Source organism: Equus asinus, chromosome 2, assembly GCF_041296235.1.
Source record: "Equus asinus isolate D_3611 breed Donkey chromosome 2, EquAss-T2T_v2, whole genome shotgun sequence".
Taxonomy (NCBI): Eukaryota; Metazoa; Chordata; class Mammalia; order Perissodactyla; family Equidae; genus Equus; species Equus asinus.
Window position 1 is genome coordinate 14,794,857 of NC_091791.1, and position 18,867 is coordinate 14,813,723.

The window sequence follows — 18,867 nt, forward strand, 5'->3', positions numbered from 1 at the left end:
TTGCTTAAACTGATTTGCACTTTCACAAAAGCTCGCAGGACGCTTTGTAGCTCGAACAGAACAGACGAGGTTTCTCTATCAATGGAAATAAAACTGATTAATGCAGCCTATCAGGATAAGAAGCAAATGAAGCATGCAAAAACAACCTCGTACCCCTAGAAGGGAGAAGGAGGGGGAAAAAAGCTAAGTTTCCTCCAAGACTGGTTACAACTTTTTCTTTAATGTTAAAATGAAGAGTTGAAGGTTTCTCAGAATGCTTGCCTTATAAGGCTGCTGAGGCCTTTGGGTTTGCCTCATCACCTTCGGCAGACCGGGGCCAGAGAGGAAAGAAGGAAGGAAGGGAGGGAGGGAGGAAGGAAAGAAGGAAGGAAGGAAAAGACAGAAAGAGAGAGAATGAGACAAACTTGTATTTTGGGGTGTGAACTCAGAAACATAGTTTAAAAGTTGCAAGATTCTGATTCTGCTAAGCGTTTTCCCCAGTTGCAGGGGACTATTCTTCAATGCATAACTATATGTCCAGATTTTTTTTAAAAAAATAACTAGAGGTTAAGAGAAGTAAGCATTTTTAACCTGAAATTCAAACTAAACTCCCTCAGTGGGCCTTGCAATGGGCAAAGGTCTGGTTGGAAAAACTCTCCCATCCCTTTTGCGAAGCACTTAAATTTTCCTAATCCTCGTCCCTCTCCACCCCCAGCTCCCTTCAAAATGCCCAAGAATCCATCAGTCTGGCCCTTTTGTGGGTGGGGAGCCTGGGTTTCCTGAGCCTAGTTGGGGAAAGACCACACTCAAATTATAAAGATACTTTTTAAAAAAAATTCACTTGCATTTCCCAAGATGACTACTCTGAGGGCATATTGATAAATCTTTATTGACAAAATATTGACATTGACATACTTCTTGGAAGTATATAGTGTGTTAGAATTCTAACAAATTAACACAAAACACAAAAATATTTACATTCTGGTATAGAAGACATTAAGGAAGCATTTGTCACTCTCTTTCGTAAGTCTATGATCTTGGAATAGAAACTCAGTGCTCGAAAACTTGCCGCCAGGTCGGTGGCCACACTTAACACCATCCCGGCTAACTACAGTCCTTCAGTTTTTGCAATAGATAGATTTAAAGTTTGGAATGGCCTTTACAGTGAATGGTTGAACTCAGCCAATATCTCCAACCACTAAAGGGAGTTTACCTCGTGATTTTAAGCCTCAGGATGTTAGGAAAGGGAATGTCCAAGAAATATAATTAATTTAGGGGTTTTTTTCCAGCGCAAGTCCTGACTCCTCCTGTGGGCACCCTCCCCTGCCACCCCCAGCCCCCCATCCTGCTCCCCATAGCTCTGTGAGAGGACCCCTATCGCTCAGCCTACTTCATTTTGCTTTCACAATCACTTTGACGTCAGAAGGTATCAAAAAGTGTTTACAGACTGCACATTTCTCAAAAAAAAAATCAAAATCAAAAGCACACAGAACCTGTCTTTAAAAGGAAAAGAAAATTACAATTCATTTTCCATCTTTAGACACCATTCGCCCAACAACTGCTACATGCAATTCAAGTTTCTGAACAGGTGTGGGATGGGGCTGGATATGGAATTTCGATTGTTATTATTACTAATTATTTTTAAAAATTGGGGAAAAAACACTGCGAGGTGCAAAATAAAAAGTCCTGTGCCTGGTTGGGTTTTTTCTTTTATCATCATTATCATCATCATTTTTTTAAAAATCGGACTGCGACAAACGGAATACCTGCCAATCATCTTGTCTCCTGGTTTGGCGTTTGACTGACAGCTCCCCTTGTCAGAGCGCCTTCGGCTTTGCCACATTTCTCTCTCTCAATCTTTCTCGCTCTCTTTCTCTCTCTCTCTCTCTCCCTCTCTCTCTGTCTCTTTCTCACTCACTCAGCTGCCTCTTTAGACAAGGATTGCATGTTGAACAAGGAGCCTCCGGTCCTCTGCCATCTTGGCGCGGCCTCGGATCAGGACTCTGCGCCCTCGCTGCCCAAAGTCTGCGATGCGCCGCTGCTCTCTGACTCCCTCTCCCCTTCTCGGTGAATGTGTGTGTGTGGTTTGTTTTTGTTTTGCAGGGTTTTTTCCTTCTTCTTGCCCTCCTCTCCCTGTCTGTTTTGCTCCGTGTTGTCCGTTTCTGTGGGGTTCGGTTTGTGTTTTTAATCGTCTGAGGTCACATCTATTTCTTCCGGACTCGCCTGCTTGGTGGCGATTCTCCACCGGTTAATATGGTGCGTCCCTTTTTTCTTTTGTTGCGAATCTGAGCCTTCTTCCTCCAGCTTCTGTCTTTTGAACTTTGTCCTTCGGTTCTGAAACCATACTTTTACCTGCGGGCGAGAGGCAGATGGGGCGCATTAGTTCCTTTAGAGCGCCCTCCTGCCTCTTCCTCCTTTGGCCAGCCGACACCCGGGACTGAGACTGCAAGAGTCCGGTCCCCCAGCGGCGTATCCTAAGGACCGACCTCCCCATGGCCTCCCTTGGGAGAGCAGTGCTCCTAGTGCTAGTGCGTGGAGGGTGAGAAGCCTGGCTCCCCGCCCTCTGAGCCCTCCTGGACGCTTTCCCCAGCCCAAGCAGCCGGAAACGCACAGCGCCCCTTCTTGTCTTACCCTGCCCGGGACACCCACGTCCCGCTGAGAGCAAAAGTCTTGCAAAGCATGGGAAACCCCTATAAAAATAGTAAGTAAGAAAAAATAAAAAGAGACGTGTTCCTAACTCCCTCTACCTAGCCAGAGCAGGAAAGACCTCATTCCCTGCTGCAGCTTCCGGCAGGGCCCAATGTGCTTTCTATTTTCTGCCGGTTTCCGCAGCGTTGCCTAAATAAAGCGCCTCCTCTGCAAGGCCCGGGCCCTGGGTAAGCTCTCAGATTTGCCTGAGCTTCCTCCTCCCTGCCCAGGACTGTTGCAGGTGAGCAGGAGTTGGGGGGGGGGGGGGGTGTTGCTGGAGGAAGCCAGGGGGCACGGTGGGATGCAGAGGCCTGGGCACCAACCCAGTTGTACCTTTCCAGCTAGGAAAACAGGCTCAAAAATGAAAGCTTCTGAAAGACGTGGGGATAAAGGGGAAATAAGAGAGAAACTGAGAAAGAGAACAGAAGAGAGGAAGAGACCTCTCTCCCGTCCTCTTAACCAGCCCCAGGACTGGCCTGGGTCAGCTCCCACCGGGTCACATTACTTCTCACCAGGACAGGGCTGGTGGCCTGGCCTCCCCAGGGCAGCTGCCAGTGGTCTGGGGAGCAATGAGGCAAACTGGGCTGCAAGCCCCATTGCCCTCTGGGGAAGCTGAGTGATGGGTCCTCATTCAGCGACCCGACTAGACAGTAACACTGTCCCAGGTCCCCAGCAGTGAGGGACTGGTGAGGGAAATGTGGTGACTGCAACTCCCCTGCTCCGGGGACTGTCCCATCCTGATAGCAGCTCCCCAGGCCCCTGAAGTCCGCTCCAATTCCTCCTTTTAGACGGCCAGCCCAGGTTCCTGCTTGCTCTCCCCTAATGCCCAGTCCCCCCAAGTGCCCCATGAAAAAGCCGAGCTGGAACAAGGCTGAGTTTAATTTGCTTTGAGTTTGCTAATTGAGGGGGAGGACGGTTCATTTCTCCCCGGCGCTCGCCCAAGGCGCGCGTCGGTGCGCTCGGGGCTTGACACGCACACAAAGCCCCCAGGCAGCGTGGGCAGCGAGGCGGACAAAGACCACCGCCGCCTCGGCCATCCAGGAGAAAGCCGCGGGCGCGCCTGTGCGCGGTCGCGCACCAACCCGCCAGGCCCTCCTCGGTTTTGTCCTGGGGGACGTTTTAAAACAAAAGCTTCGACCTCTTTGCGCCTCCCAGAAAAAGTGTTACTACTTAATCGGCCCGAAAACGTTACAGTTTGCCGAGAACTTTGACCCCGCCCCGCAGCTCCGCGTACAGTAGCGCCTACTGTAGCCCTAAGCCCCCTCCCCGCCCCGGGGCAGGCCAGAGCCAGGCCCGCCTCGGGACTCTGGCGCAGGAAGGGTCTGTCCTCTGGGGCAGCCCCTCTCCGCAGCCTTCCAGCTCTGTTTCTCTGATTTAGGGACACACCCAAGATGCCTGGCTTCCGCTGCTGCCGTCTGACTCTCCGATCACCTCAGCGGGAGTAACTGGAGCCGTCGGTGTGAGCGAGGGCCTGCAGTCGCACAGAAGTCGCCCTTAACCCGCTCCCAGCCGTCTCCAGCCTCTAGTCCCATACACCCCCGGCCCCTTGCTGCACTCTCCCTCTTGCTGGACCCCAGCCGAGTCACTAGACTGTCACCGCAAGTCTCACCGAAGTGCACAGGTGTCTTAGCCAAGAGCTGCCAGGCATGCCCAGCCGGGCAGAAGGAGCGACTCGGCGCGTGCCCCTAGAGCCCGGGGTGGATAGGCTCACAGTGCCCTGCTGGAGCCCAAGGAAGCCAGGCACCTTGAAACATACACATCCTGAGCCCGGGCCTGGAACCAGCTCCCGGGCTCTTTGTCGAAGGCCCTCTCCCAGCTCCCCACTTGTGCGCCAGCTGCGTGGGGCCGGAGATCTGGGATGGAGTCGTCGTGCCGGGGCCGGCTCACCTGAGTTTCCGTGAGGCTGAGGCTGTGCGCCAGCTGCTTCCTCTCAGCGCCCACCACGTAGTGGTTTTTCTCGAAGGCGTGTTCCAGCCTCAGAAGCTGGGACGGGGAAAAGGCGGTTCTGATCCGTTTCGGCTTTCGGGCCAGCGCGTTGTGCAAAAGGAAGCTCTCTGGGCTTGTGTCGTTCCCTGCGGGGGACACAACAGAAGTTCTGGTTAGAGGGGGGCGGCCTGGCTGGGGCCGGCCGCTTCTCCCGAGCCGGGCTGGCGGGGCACCGCGCTCAGGGCCTTCGCGTAGCCGGTGGGGCTCGGCCTGAGGGGCTGGTGGCCCTCCGGAGGCGCGCGAAGAGGACACTGGCCCCGCAGCAGCCCCCGACCGCCTGGGCTGTACCTGCGCGGCCCCCACCCAGCAGCTGCCTCGGCGGGGCCAGTCCCCACGCTCCCGACCTCGGCAGGCTTCGCAGCTGCCCTGGCGCCGCGGGCCTCACCACCCCCGCGCCGGGCGCCCGGGGCAGAGGAGGAGGCAGTAGGGGCGGCCCGGGGATTGGTGCCCACGACCCAAAGAAACGGCTTTCTCTTCTTTCTAACCCCTCGGAGAACTTTGACCCCGGGGGGAGAGGCGGTGTGCCGCTATCTGGAGCTTTCTCAGGGACGTACTTTAAAATTATTTAAATCTTTCTCCTCCGGGAAACTGCAGAGGCCGGGGATGTGGTTGCAGCCTGGCTGGGACCGAAATCTCGCCAGCGGGTGCGCCCGGTTTCGGCCGCCGCTGCCTCCCGAGGACCCGGTTCCCCCGCTGCCCGGCTGGAGAGAACTAGGAGGCGCGAGCGAAGGGATCGAAACTCGGGGGTTACCGAGCTGGGGGCACCGATTGGGACTGTCCACGGCCCCACACAATCCCGGCTACTCCGGGCCTGCTGTCGGGACCAAGAGCGTGGCTGGCGGGGAATGAGGAAAGGGAGCCCTAAACTTTGCGAGAGAGTTTCGGGTTCACTCATTAGGGTGGGAAATCGATTCACTAAAAACACAAAGAAAAACAAGCCGACAGTCCAGGCGGGAATGGAGGCAAATCCGGTCTCCAGAAATGAGAGAGAAAGGTTTTTGTTTTGTTTTGTTTTTTAAATTATTGGGGGAGTGGCATCTACCAGATTTTAGGCTTGGCAGGAGCTCAAAGGGTTAAAGAATGAACAAGCCGCTGAGTATTGATCAGCTGCCGCGGGAGGTTTGTCTCTTCCCGGCTCCGATCGCTAAACTAATTACTCGACACTTTTTCTGGAGTTTTAACTTTCCTCCCACACCCCCCCCCCCGAAAAAAACCAAACAAATCAAAAAATAGCAAGAAAGGCAAACACCCAAACAGGTCTTCTTCTCCAGCCCGTCTCCCGACTCAGTTCATTTCTTTTAAAAGGAAAACAAAAACAAAAACAAAACCCAGACCGAACCTGACTTCCCGCGCGGCCGCTCGGCGCCCCGATGGAGCAGGTCGCGGCGAGAGCGCCGGCCCCGGAGGTTTCTGCTCGCGTGAGTTCCAGCCCCTCCCTGGGCCTCCAAAAAACAGAAAAGAACAAACCCCCAGACTCTGCTTCGGGGCACGGAGGGTCCCCTGGCCTCCCGAAGAGGGTCGGAGACCAAGAAGTCGTGGGTCTAGGCTGAAGGGGCGAGGAGTGGGTGGCGAACACGGTCTCTCGCAGTAGAAGATGAACTTAGCAGCCGGGCCCTGTCCTCGCCCCTCGGAGCCAGGGAGGCGAGGGCATCGCCGAGGAGATGGGGAGCCTGGGGACCCCGCGGGCTCCAGGACTCCGTGGCGGCCGGCACTCACCGAAGGCTGTCCCAGCCTGCCTCGACCTCAGAACACTCGGGGACAACTTCTCTGGCTGTGCCCCTTCTTAAGGGTCAAGCGGCCGCAGGCCAGCCCCCAACCGGCCGCAGCTTCCGAGACTGGGGACCAACACCATGCCCGGCCCCTCGCCGCCCAGTTTCTGAACAGGCGCGCGGGCCAGCGAGCCGGAGAAACCTCCGCCCAGGCCTTGCCGAGCGCCCACCCCGAGCAGGCCGAGGGCAGTGCGGGATGCGGCGCGCTGCAGCCCCGCGACGTGGCACGTACCTTGGAAGCGGTGGCCCAGATATCGATAGCGGTGGATGAGCCAGGGGTAGAAGGTGGACGGGTCCCGCTGCTGCGAGGCGAAGAGGGGGTGTGGCGAGTGCGAGGAGGGCAGGGGGTGGGCGGCCAGGGCGTGCGGCGGCGGCACCGGGTGCACGGGCACGGCGGGGTTGGGCGGGTGCGAGACCGCCTCGGCGAACACCAAGTCCGGGTTGGAGTAGACGCCCCTGCCGGCGGCGGCGGCGGCGGCGGCCGAGTGGAAGCCGTTGAGGAACGGGTTTATGGGGCTGGAGTTGGCGTAGCTGAGCGCCGCGGGACGGATGGGGTCCTCAGAGCGCGAGGCGGGCAGGGGACTGTCCTTGGCCACCAGCGACTCGATGGTGAAGCAGCGCTTGGGTGCCGGCTGGAACATGCTGCGCCGAGGAGCGGGCGCCCGGGGCTCCGGCTCCCGGCGACCGCGGCGCGCTGCCTCCGCCGCCCGCTGCCAGCGGCGAGGACGGACGAGAATTGGGGACTTGTTTGTTTGGGGTGGGGGTGGGGGGAGGAAAGAAAGAAAGGAAAGGAAAGGAAAAAGGAAAGGAGGGGGAGGAGGGAGGGAGAGGCAACGCCGAGGATCCCGAGAATCTTGCACCAAACGCGCCCAACCTGGAGAGAGGGGGAAAAATCCTTCCAGAAGAATTTGCAGGCGTGGATTGGGGTAATTTTTTTTTTTTTTTTTTTTTTGGCGAGATGGCGTGGGGGGATCGGAGTTAGAGGCGGGGGGGGGAGTTTCTTGGGGGAGGCAAAAAAAAGTTTTCTCTCCTCTGCAAAAGGCGGGCAGGGCGCCCTAAGTCCAAGGACAATCCATGGAAGTGTTCGCTTCTTCACAAGTTGTGCAAACGATTTGTTAGTTCATGAGCCTAATTAGTGCGGGGATCACATAAACAGCTTCCTCCGAAGCCTGGTAAATGGCTTGATGATTGGTCGCTATTACTCGCCCTGAGGTGGAAGGGGGGAGACTCTTTAAAGTGCGTCAGAGGGAGGCAGGCGCCTGGGAACCCGGAGGCCTGGATCCGGGCCGAGAGTGGAACGGAGTCGGCGCCGCTGCCTCGGCTGTGCCTCTGGCGCCCGCCAGGCCGCCCGGCCTCTCCGCGCCCTCGTCCCGCGCTCCCGGCTCAGTCGCTTCCGCGGCGCCCGCTGCAGCTTCTCCTCCGCCTCTTTCGCCGCCTCCTCTGCCTTCAGCTTCTTCTCTTCTTCCTCCTCCTCCTCTTCCTTCTTCTTCCTCTCCTCTTCTTCCTCCTCCTCTTTCCCCACCTCCTCTCTCTCAGCCACCGCCTCCTCCTCCACCGCCACCACTCCCTCTGGGGCACCCCGGTCCCTGCAGAGTCCCGGCCGGCGGCGCCTCGGCTGCAGCCCCCTGGATCCTGAGCCTGCTGAGCCCGAGCTGGTAGGACAGACGGACAGACAGATACGCAGATTCCTCACGCCTAGCGCTCCGCCGCTGCTGCCCTCCGCGGCCCCGGGTCAGGGGAGCTGGGATCGCCCCCCGAGTACCGCGAGGGTAAGCGGGCAGGGGCTGGTTCCGCGCGAGGGCTAACGGAGCCGTTTGGTTATACCGGTCCTCACCCCCAGCAAAACGCCTGGCGGTTTCCTAGGTGAGGAGGGAGCCTGAGGGCTGAGAGAGGGGTCCCCCAACCGCGCGTAACCTAGAGGTCCCTGGGTCGCTGCGTTCGCGATCCTTGACCCGGCTCGTTCGTTTGCAAGTTGAGACGGGAGTCGACGACCCTGCCGGGGCTATGGGCTTCCAACTCGCCCCACAGGCTCTGGCGTTTTCTCTCTGGGAGGGTGCTCACCTCCTTCTTAAAAACAGTTTCTTCTGTATTATCTGGACCGGGGGTCCAAAGTCAGAGGAGAAGCTGATGTGGTGCGACTATTATTGTTCCGTTGTCGTTATTGCTTGTGTTAGTGTTGTCATTGTTATCATTATTGACGCTATTATTATTTCCATCATTCTGCCATCTGTCGTCCCAGGGGCGGGTTGCTTTGCTAACCCAGGGCTCGAAACTAGGGACGGCAGATCGCGTCTCCGGTCCCGGGCCGTGTCCGCATTTTCGAGCTTGCCTTCGGTTTTGGGCCGATTTTAGGGCCGAGTTCCCTCGTCGCGATTGGCTCACGCAGCGGTATAATTATGATCACATCCCCCAGGCTGCTGGCGCTGCTTTCTGTTTATTGGTGGTTAAAGATCTATTATCTATTCATCAGCCGCCTCTTTTTTCCTTTTTTTTTTCTTTTTGCCAATTACATTCTTCCAAAGTGAAGTACCAGCAGGTATTTTGCACGTTTACAATTAATGATTAAAAAAAAATCTGGCGTCCTTTAAATCTATTACTTGGAAGCCCATGTCATTTCTCTTAAGTACGAAGAAATGCCTGTGTTGGTGACTAGGTTGCCGTGAGACCCTCGAAAAGTCCACTGGGAGGGGGAGAAGAGCGCAGTCGATGGAGCGAGGCTGCAACACCACCAGATTCATCAGTGGAGGCTCCCCAGGTCTTAGGACGTGCTACACACCCCCTTCGCCAGCTACCCCCTTTCCTGCCCTAGGGTCTTCCCTGACCCTCTCTGGTTTCATCTGCTGTGTATTTACGTTCATGTCAATTTCTCGCTTCTTTATTCCAGGCATAGTTTGTGTTTGGGGGGAGGGGGTCCGAAAACCCCTTTTGGAAAACTCTCCAGGCAATAGAGGAGTTAGAAGTGTGTTTTCTGAGGTTGTCTGGGCGCCTGACCTTAGTGAGGGGCCAACAGGGGTCATCTGCGCTGTCCCTCAACCTCCCTGAGGCACACACACATGCAAACATTCACACCGAGACAGGTGTGGGCCCGGCGTTGCCCTCACACTCAGAGAAACCTGTCCCTGCCTCAGGTTGCAGACCTCTGACTCCAGCTCTTGGCTAGGGTTTTGCTGCTTGACTGGTTCTCGTGGCCTTGCTTTGCAGGCATCTCCCCATCCTTTCTCCCAGGCCTAAGGATACAGGGTCTTTGATCCAGCCTCTTGGGGTGGGGTGCAGTCGAAGAGGCACCTTCCTGGGGTCTGAATTACCACCTCTGAAAATGTTGTCTCCAGTTCAGAAATCCTGCCCTCAGTTAGGCTGTGGGCACAGAAGCCTGATGCTGCCCAGGCCGGCAGGGAGCCTAGAGCCACCAGGAACAGTGGAAGTCTTTTGGTTGTGCCAGCCAGCCGTGGAGCCTGGAGTGGAGGTAGAGGTCAGCCCGCTATTTCTGAAGCTGGAAAGAAACACTCTGTTCAGGCGGGCTGTAGATCCCAGATCCTGGAGAGGGAGGGAGAGGGCCCCTTACTCCCTGGTAGGTTCTCCAGGAGGGCTGGGGAGTCAGGCTCCAGCCTCTACCTCAGGCCAGGCCCTCAAAACTCGGCCTGAAACTCCAGGTGGAAAATTGGGAGCACTCAAAGCCTGCCCTGACTGCAGGGTGGAGAATGACCATTCATTGCACAGTTGGTACTAGTGATCTTGGCTCAGGGCATGAGAGGAATTGACCTTGAGGGCAAAGGGGGGGTCCAGTCAGCGTTTGGGAGGTGGGGTGAGGCCCACTATAGTGACGTGTATGGGCATTTACCCTCCTTCAAAACTCTAGGGCTGAGCACTAAGGTGTTGTCAGTACCCCCTTAAAGCCTTTCTCCCTTTGCCTAGAAGGTGTCCATAGAACGTCCCAAGGGAGGGAGCCACAGTCTGGAGCCCAGCCCCCTCAGCCTCCTGCTGGAGGCAGGAACATTTGGCTGGGGCAGAGGGCCCAGGCTCCTCTGAAGCTAGTCTCCCTTCCTGCAACCCCCTCAAGCAGGCCATCCGCCTCCTGCAAACCTCCTTGAGAAGGCCAGGTTTGCCCCGTGACTCTAGCTGTCCCGGAGGTGGCCGAGGGTAAGAGCCAGCAGGCTCTGGTGCCTGCCCTCCCGGCGGGCAGAGGACGCCAGTTCCTCTGCCTCCTGCGCCTCTAGCCCCAGGCCGTGTCGGCCCCCACAAGGGAGAAGCAGGTTTCCAGTGAATCAGGGGCCGCGTGGAAGCCCTGGAAGCCGGATAATCTATGCTAATTCATGCGCCCGACCTGAGGAGCTGGGGAAGGTTCCGAGCTGCCAGGCCCGACGTGCGGGGGAATTAACTAGGAGAGTAACTCATTAACCAAACTGGCGGGTGGAAGCGCGCCAGGGCGCTGGGCACTCTGGTCTGGACTCGGACCCCGAGCTGCCTCTGGCCCCCGCTTCTTGGACCGCGCGGCTGCACTCACTTTACTCACTCACTTTACTCGTGGCTTCGGCCTTGCAGAATCTGGCCCCTCTTTGTTCCTTAGCTGCCCTGGAAGGACGAGTATTTGGTTCAGTACCGCGTGCCATGGGAGATGGGGAGATTTCTGAGGCTCCATCTTAGAGGGCAGGCCTCCCTTCCCCCAGCCCCCAAGCCACCGCGGTTGGGCTCTGTAGATTCAGGAATCTACACTCTTGCGGTAACTGGGCTAGCAGACACATGATGTAGGTTCGAATCTCAGGTCTGTCACTTACTGCCTGGGCAATCTTGGGCAACACGGCAACCTCTCCCGACCTCCATTTTGTCGTCTGTGAAAATACGGCCCATGCTGCCTGCGGGGCAGTGGCGAGAAGGAGTCGGGCCTGTTTGGGGGAGCATAGAAATCTACTTCCGGATTGTGGTGGTAATTACACGTCTGTATGCGTTTTTCAAAACTCATAGAACTGCATACTAGAAAGGATGAATCTTAATGTATGGAATTTATACCTAAGTAAACCTGCCCTCCCTCCCAAAAAAACCCAGTCCAGCCTGAATGACCTTGGACAAGTTACCTAACCTCTTATGACTCTGTTATCTTTTCTGTGAAATAGGGATAAATAATAGCATCTTGGCCCTTGGGGTTGTTCAACAAGATAAACCAAGCAAAATGCTTAGACAGTGTCTAGCCCATAATGAATGAGCTGTAATAAAAGCTCTTGTCCTTGATGTGGCTGTAATTATTATTGCCTACCCACCTCTAGGGCTTGTGGCTGGACTTCAAGACTGAACAATGAAGTTGTACAAACATCAGCTACTGCTGGTCTCACACTCCTGCCAAGAGCTCCTCCCTGCTCCCTAAAAGGCCAGGGACTTCCTTAGGGCCGTGTTGGGGTGAGAGAGGCCTGGATTCCTGGCTAGTGGGAGGCATCAAAGGGCAGAGATTTCTGGGGATCTCCCATAACCATTTGCTCTGGGTTTCCCGCCAGGCCCCCTACCTTTTGGGGAGCAAACAGCAGTGCTCTCCCTGCTAAGCCTACGCGATAACGGGGGTGGGTGCATAACCTCGTGCAACTCAAAATAGATGCCCAGGTGCTGCCTGGGGTCACTACCTGTGTGCCCTTCACCTGCTTGAGCCTCGGTTTTCTCGTCCAAGAAGAGAAAATATCAGTATCTTAGTTGTTGAGAGGAGTAAGTGAGCTAACACTCGGCACAGTTACCGTTCTTCAAATATTGGTTAACGGCAGGCCCTGGCCCTCGCCCTCTGCGGTCCGGCCCACCCGGAGCACTCCGCCACAGCCAGGGCGCGGCGTTTAGGACCCTCCCGGTGAGCCGGTACCGCGAGTCCGCACGGTGCGCGCGTCAGGTAGCGCGGGAAGCGCGGACGTCAGTGAAAGATGAGCCCTTTCCTGGGTCCGGGGATAGAGGAAAGGTGTCCCGGGGTGGGGAGACACCATCCCCATCCCAGTTGGAGCCGGGTTAAGAATTCCTCCAACCCACTGTGATTCTCAGTCACCCGGCCTCTCCAAACGCGTCGGGAAAACGAACAGAAGAATCCGCGATCCGCGTGCGCGCAGCGGCGCCTAGTGGCGAGGGCCGGGCGCGGGCGGGATACCCGCTGAGCCCCTGAGCCCCGTGCGCCCGGGGGGGTGCTGGGGTTGCGCCCCACTGCCAAGATCTTGCTGCAGCCGCAATCTGGGTCAGGAGAGGAAGTCTAAGGAGGCTCAGTGGCCACTGAGAAGAGAGGACGACTTGGAAATGCGTCCCTTCTCCCTCCATCACTGCAGTTCTCCGCTTCCGAGTTCACCATTCACGCCAGTATTCCAGCTCCACAAGGAGTCCGGCTTCCTTCCGAAAGGTGCAAGGAAGGGCGGATAGGTTCTGCCCCAAAGGACGGCGTGGCACTGATCACCTCTGCCGGGGCGATGGCTAGCTACCGCGCAAGTGAGGCCACAACTCCATGCCTGAGGTCCCAGATCCTTCCGCCAGACCACAGCGGCTCAGAGAATGGGCCCAAGATGTCCCGCCTCGGGTGGAGTCGAAAGAGCTGGGGTCTTCGGGTGCGACTCGCCCAGCTTCGCGCCCCCTCGTGGCCGGCCAAGGACGCCCCGAGACAGGGTCCTGGGGGTTATCGCAGAGGTGGCGATTGATCACCAACCGGATTGGACAACCGCAGCGGGGCCCGGGTGACCGGCCCTGTCCTCCTGGAGCGCGCGGATCCCATCCCTCCCGGGGCAGCCCGGATCCTCCCGTGAGGTGAGGCTGTGCAATCCGCGTGGGGCTTGCTGGAAACCCATGTGGCATCCTCGGCGAAACTGTTCAAAGCATCCACCTGGGAGTCAAGCCCTCGCGGGAGGGTCTGGACCCCAGTCCAGAGCGGCTGCAGGAAACAGGCGCTGCCCCTCTCTGGACGTTAGCGGGAGGCTGTGAGCGTCTGTTTCGAGATTCAAGATTTCTGAAGAGCCAAGAACGCCGACTGACGCATGGAGCCACACGCAGGACCTGGCCGCTGAGTTTTCCCTCCTTTATGACGTTGACACCCGTCAATCCCTCAACACGCAGGTTGTCCTGATTCACTATTGAAAGCAAGGAAACAGAGTCAAAGGAGATCTCGGTTTCTGTCTCCCTCGGCTGATTTCAAGTGAAAGTCTAACGCTGAGCAAGGGTAGGCAAGGGATAGACTGAGGTACACAGACAGGGAAGCAGGAATTAGAACACGGGCGCTCTTGCTCAGGCAACTGCCCCGACAGGGGTGGAGACAGCTGTCTCCCCTGCCGTCTCCCCCTGGCTTGCATGGGTAGGGTTGTCGCAAACCTCTCTAACCTCCCCAAAACCTGCTTCTCCATTGGACCACAAGGGCACCGACTGTCACCAGGTGCTCCCGAGGCCAGAAAAGGTGGCCTCCAGCAGGCCACAGGACTAGCACGGGAGGCGGGGCCCCCACCTTTCCCCTCCTCTGCTGCCTTGTCCAGCATCTTTTCGTTTGAGACTCTGTTCTAGCCACTGGTCCCTGGCCTTGTAACTTGGGGTCCAGTCCTTTAAGGAGCTCCCTGGGGTTGTCAGTGGTGATCCCCCTGGGAACCTAGGGGCAGCTTCTGAAACACTGGCATCCCTTAAGCCCCTGTCTCAGGAACTTAATTGTCTCTTTTTAGTCCCTCCCCATTTTCTGGACTCTGGGGACTGGGTGAGGACTTAGAAAGGACATCATGGTCACTTGAGGAGAGAAGGAAACTAGAGGCTTTTTCTCTTGGCTGCTGCAGCTCTCTTTGAAACCTGGGGAGGATGCAGGGGAGACCGAAGAACTCTCACCTGTATCGAGTATTAATTTAAAAGCCTGTTTGCTCACATCCACGATCTCAGTGAAGAGCACAAGCTGGTGTGGAAGGAGTCATGATGCCTATTTTCCGGATGAGAAAACTGAGGTTCAGAGAAGTTACACAAACCACTCTCACCTCCTGGCCGTGCAAGCCATGGTCACTCCACCAGGAGCCCCGGTACGGTCCCGCCTCTTCAGCCCCCTCCCCAGCGTCGCCTGGGCACCTGCCTTCAAGCCAATGAGAAAAGGCAGAGAAGAGCCCCCGCAGGCGGACGGGGGCGCCCAAACCGTTATAGCTGGCGAGGCTCGTCGAGGCGGCCTCACACAGTGTAACTCCGGAGCTTGCTTCGAACCCAATTGCCCACCATTGTCCTCCAGGCCACTTTTTCCGGCCTGAGGTCTCTCCCCACGCCCTCTTTCTTCTTTCCGGGTCGCCTCCTGGTGACTCGAGCCCCGGGTTTAGGACTAAAAGGCGGTGGGCGGCCTCACCGCGGCCAGTGAGCGGGAGAGCAAGCAGGGCCCGCTGGGCGGCCGGGATGCTCCGGGGCCGCGGCCGAGGCTCGGCACCTTCGCGTTGCTAATGTGGGCGACTCAGAGCGGCTCGGAAACCTCCGGGGGTGCCCACAGAGCAGCGCCTACGCGGGCGGATGAAAAAACCAGAGCCCAAGCTCTCTTCGCAGCCAGCAAGGCGGCCCGAAGGCCCTGGTCCAGCGACCTCTGCCTCCCCAGCTCTGCCCAGCCTGCGCGGAGCTAGGCGGGGACAGAAGAGTGGACAGGCGCTGGAGCTTCCGAAGAGGCCCACAGAGAGGATCAGGCTGCCCCCCTCCCACGGAGACCCGCTCTCGGAGCAGCAGCAAACCTGTCTCGGCCCCGGCGGCCTTTAATAACTGGCAACCGCAGGACGGCCTGGCTGCCCCCGGGGTGAGGGGAAGGAGCCCTCCAGTTCGCGCCCCGCAGCTGCCCGCCTCCCCCGCCACACTCCTATTCCGGGCCCCTATTTGGACACCAGGGGGTTGGACACACCATGCCTCACTCCCCTATTTGCGTTCCCCCGGTGTCTGCGTGCGGGGACACGCCGTGCATTCCGCTTCCCCCAAGGCCGCGCGGAGCCCTCCGCTTCGTGGCCAGCCCCAGGTGGCTGGAGGAGAAGCCGAGAGTGGGGTCTGAGGGGACCTCCAGGGACCTGCAGTCTGCTGAAGCCCGCTTGGGCCTTCGAGGCCTCCGCGCTGGGTTCGGCGTGTCCCCCCCGCCGCGAGCGGAGGCCCGGAGAGGCCGGACCGCAGCCGCCCTCCGCTTAGCTGGGCCGCCTGCGGCTCGCCGTGGGCTGCGCAACAAAGGGTGGCATCGCGGCGGCGCGGGCAGGGACCTCATTGGTTCAATATTAGCTTTTCATTCCAGTCTATTGTGCCCATCTGAGATAATATTGACTCTGAGGTGAGAGCCCACAGACGACAGGGCTTGTCTAACACTTCGCGGCAGGGCGCTCCAAGGGAAGGGAATCAGAAATGGAGAGTTAAAGAGATTGCAAATAAAAGCTGCTCGCACGGCGGCGCGCCCCGGAGCCGCGGACAGACGGGCCGCCTGCGCTCCCCGCGCCGTGCGCCCGGGCCTCCACCCGGAGCTGGGGGTCCGTAGAGGGTCTCAAGCCCCAGAGACCTCTCTAAGGAGGGGCGCTGCGCGTTCCCATCGAAAACAGCGCTCGTTTAACACACACTCCCTTCTTCCAGGCAATTGATTTTGAGGCTCCGTTTCCAGGTAACTCTGGAGCAAAACTAATTCCCATACACAGTTTTAGTTCGCCAGTAAACCAACGGCGGCCACTGAGATATTTTCCCCTTTTAAACGATGCAACTCTTTAGGGTAACTTCTCTGTCAAAGTGTTTCTCCCATTTCCCCAGCATAAAAAGGGTAAACACACGCGGCAATTATCATTAAGCTGCATTACTTGCGAGTGCGCGGTTAATATCAAATTTCTAACTGTACGTTTTGCTTTGCTTTGAACCATTTCCTTGCAGCCCATCCGCGGGTTTCTTAACTGCCTTTCTAACCGCAGCTTTAAAGGGCCTCTGGAACGTTCAAGTCTTGCATATAAAGATTCGTTTCAATTTCCAAATTGCTTGTAAATGCCTGCGTTGGAAAATGGCACTTTAAGTTGTCTTACGTGTCTGAGACAGAACACTTGGGTTTAGCTCGCGGGACCAAACGCCATATGCTCGGGGCTTGCAGTGAACGTGGGGAAAGGAGCCCTCGGCTCTCGTTTACGAAATTTGTGCCCCCTCCCCCCGTGGAGTCTGACCTCTGTAAGAGATAATGTGTTAACTGTTACTCCAATAAGGAGCTGGTCGTTTGGAATCTTTACGTCCACCCCAAGACACGTGGGCGCATGGGGAAGTGGGACGGGGCAGGGAGTAGGGTGGCGACACCAGCAACCGGGGAACCGTTGTGCACGTCCCTCCTTCCTCTCAGGCGTCCTGTACCGAGCTGGGGCCGGGCGATATGGAGCTTCCAGCCCCTTGGTTATTTCAGAGAAGGACATTCTGTTTAATATATGCGATGTATAGTATATTTTACATATATGGGCCGTTTGTGTTATTTATGATTTAACATATAATATGTATTATACGGTAATCTTATTGTATACTGCTATTTAGCATATATTTAACATCTAGCTCCTATATTACGTTATACTACTTAACATATAATGAGTTTTATTATACATTACATGTAGTATTGTATGTAGTCCATACATGTAGTACTACATATATGCAGTATTGTGTGTTGTACATAGTTCTGGGTATATATGTACTTATACATATATTTAATTCTTCCGTGTGTGTGTAAAAGTATTTGGGGAGCCTTTAACCTCCCTGCAAGCACATATCTGATCGTTTTAATGCAACGTCATAAAGTCCTGATCGAAACCACTTTGACGACAGCTATGTCTTTATAACAAATACCTGCCATCCATTTCGGCTCCAGGGAAAGGTGGTAACTCTGTGTGAGGGACAGCAGGTCCCCTCTGGAAGGTGGTTTTCCAAATACCCATTCCCTGGGGACAGAGGAGCCAACGTCCTGGACCAGACGACGGCGGCCTCCTGTCTTTGCTTGTGTTGAGGTGGTGGTTTTGGTTTTGAGTGAGGCTGTTTAGAGGCACCGATGGTCCCTAAACTGATGTCATGAATTAAAAATGAATTTGGGGGGTGAGGCATATGCTCGGTTGGGGCGTTGGGAGAGCAGCGGAGGCCTTTCACCCGCGGTTCTGGGCTCCAGACGCTGACTGACCGGCTGGCCTCGGCGCCGGTGGCGGGCGCGCAGCGGCGCTCCGGGCTCACGCAGGTCGGTCGCTGCTCCAGCTCGCTGCCGCCCTGCCCTGCGCTAGGGAAAGCTGTCGGTGGCTTGGAGCACTTGCAGATCAGGCGGTCTCCACTACAGTCCGCTTCTAATATCGAATAAGAGCTAAAAGAAGCAGGCAATCGGGAGCTCCCGCAGGAGGACAGAAACCAGGTGGGCCCGGGGAAAAGAAAGTCGGGATTTCAGATGTCCTCACGTTATCGCCCCTTTAAAAGGCAGGAACCGCACAAGAGATCCAGCTTTGGGAGAGAAAAAGAGAAAGAAAAAAATTTTTTAAAGACATTCGAAATCAGGTATGGCTGACTAAAGCTCAGAAGTGAGAAACGCCCTAACTTCATAACCAGATGAACAGGAGGTGGCTACTTCCGAGGCCCGGGAGTCAAGGGAAATTGAGGTGGGAGTTGGGATGGGAGTGAGGGCGAGAAAGACCTAGCCTAGGGGCAAGAGGAGGCAGAGGCCACCAGGGTGCGGTGGACTGGTGGACTGTTTATTCTTAAAAGCAACCACCTCCCGGCCCCCCCACCCCACCCCACCCCACCCCACCCCACCCCAAATGGCTACCCGGTGAGCGTCTTGTGGAACAAAACAGTGAAACTGGGCTAAAACCTCCCCAAGAGAGAGCTCCCTCCTTCCAGCAAAACCCTGCTCTAACTGGTGCAATCCCCAGCCTTGGGGGAAGGTTTTGTGGTCATAGGAGTGCATGCAAGCTGTGCCCTCCCAGCTCTGTCCCTGATGGGGCTGCTGGGTATCAGCTAAGGTGACCTGGGGTCAGGGAAGTGAGAGAACATTTTGTTGCTAAAAATAAAACAGCCACCCCCTCTGCTCCCCCATGGCTGCAGTCTCCATGTCTGAACACCCGAAGGATGCCAAGCTTTCCAGACAAAGAGTGGATCACAGTGCCAACCATGTGCATGGGGGTCTCCCCGAGATGGGCTTCGGCACACCTGGCCCGGCTTTAGTATGTTCTCCATCCAGGTGATCCATCTTGCCCATGTCCAGAATGGTGGAAAACTTTATCCTAATTGTGTAAGCATCAGAGTTCCATATATCTGCCCCTTGGGCTGAGCCCCCACGATCCTGGTTTGAAGGACAGCTGCTCAGGGTGTGCTGAGAACAAGACAGGATCTACTTCATTGCTCATTTGCCACCAGGGCATCTTGCACGAGAGACAGGCCATTTCTAGCACTGATAGCACCTGTACAGATACTCTGCTAAGGCTCTATCTTATCCTGGCTTCTCAGCAATCCCTTGAAGTATTCCCAGTCTCTTCCCCTTTCCAGATGA

General features: G+C 56.6%; 1 protein-coding gene and 1 long non-coding RNA gene across 7 annotated transcripts in view; one reads left to right on the forward strand and one right to left on the reverse strand.

Annotated features, from left to right (window-relative positions):
• Window positions 1–842: 842 nt before the first annotated feature.
• On the reverse strand, window positions 843–7,363 carry EMX2 (empty spiracles homeobox 2). 2 transcript variants are annotated; one of them, XM_014849255.3, is made up of 3 exons: window positions 6,655–7,363; window positions 4,555–4,739; window positions 843–2,331 (listed from the first exon to the last, which is right to left on the reverse strand). In XM_014849255.3, exons 1-3 carry the CDS (start codon window positions 7,061–7,063, stop codon window positions 2,164–2,166), a joined length of 762 nt encoding a protein of 253 aa, XP_014704741.1. In that variant the 5' UTR covers window positions 7,064–7,363; the 3' UTR covers window positions 843–2,163. The 2 variants fall into 2 exon arrangements, with proteins under 2 accessions (XP_014704741.1, XP_014704742.1); XM_014849256.3 differs by lacking the exon at window positions 4,555–4,739 and having other exon boundaries at window positions 6,655–7,345.
• Window positions 7,364–8,053: 690 nt separating this feature from the next.
• LOC106836376 (uncharacterized) overlaps window positions 8,054–18,867 on the forward strand; it is an 89,341-nt gene continuing 78,527 nt past the window's right edge. For all 5 annotated transcript variants that reach the window (XR_011493628.1, XR_011493623.1, XR_011493626.1 and 2 more), the window contains exon 1: window positions 8,054–8,191. This is a non-coding gene — a long non-coding RNA (uncharacterized lncRNA). The remainder of the gene's footprint in view (window positions 8,192–18,867) is intronic.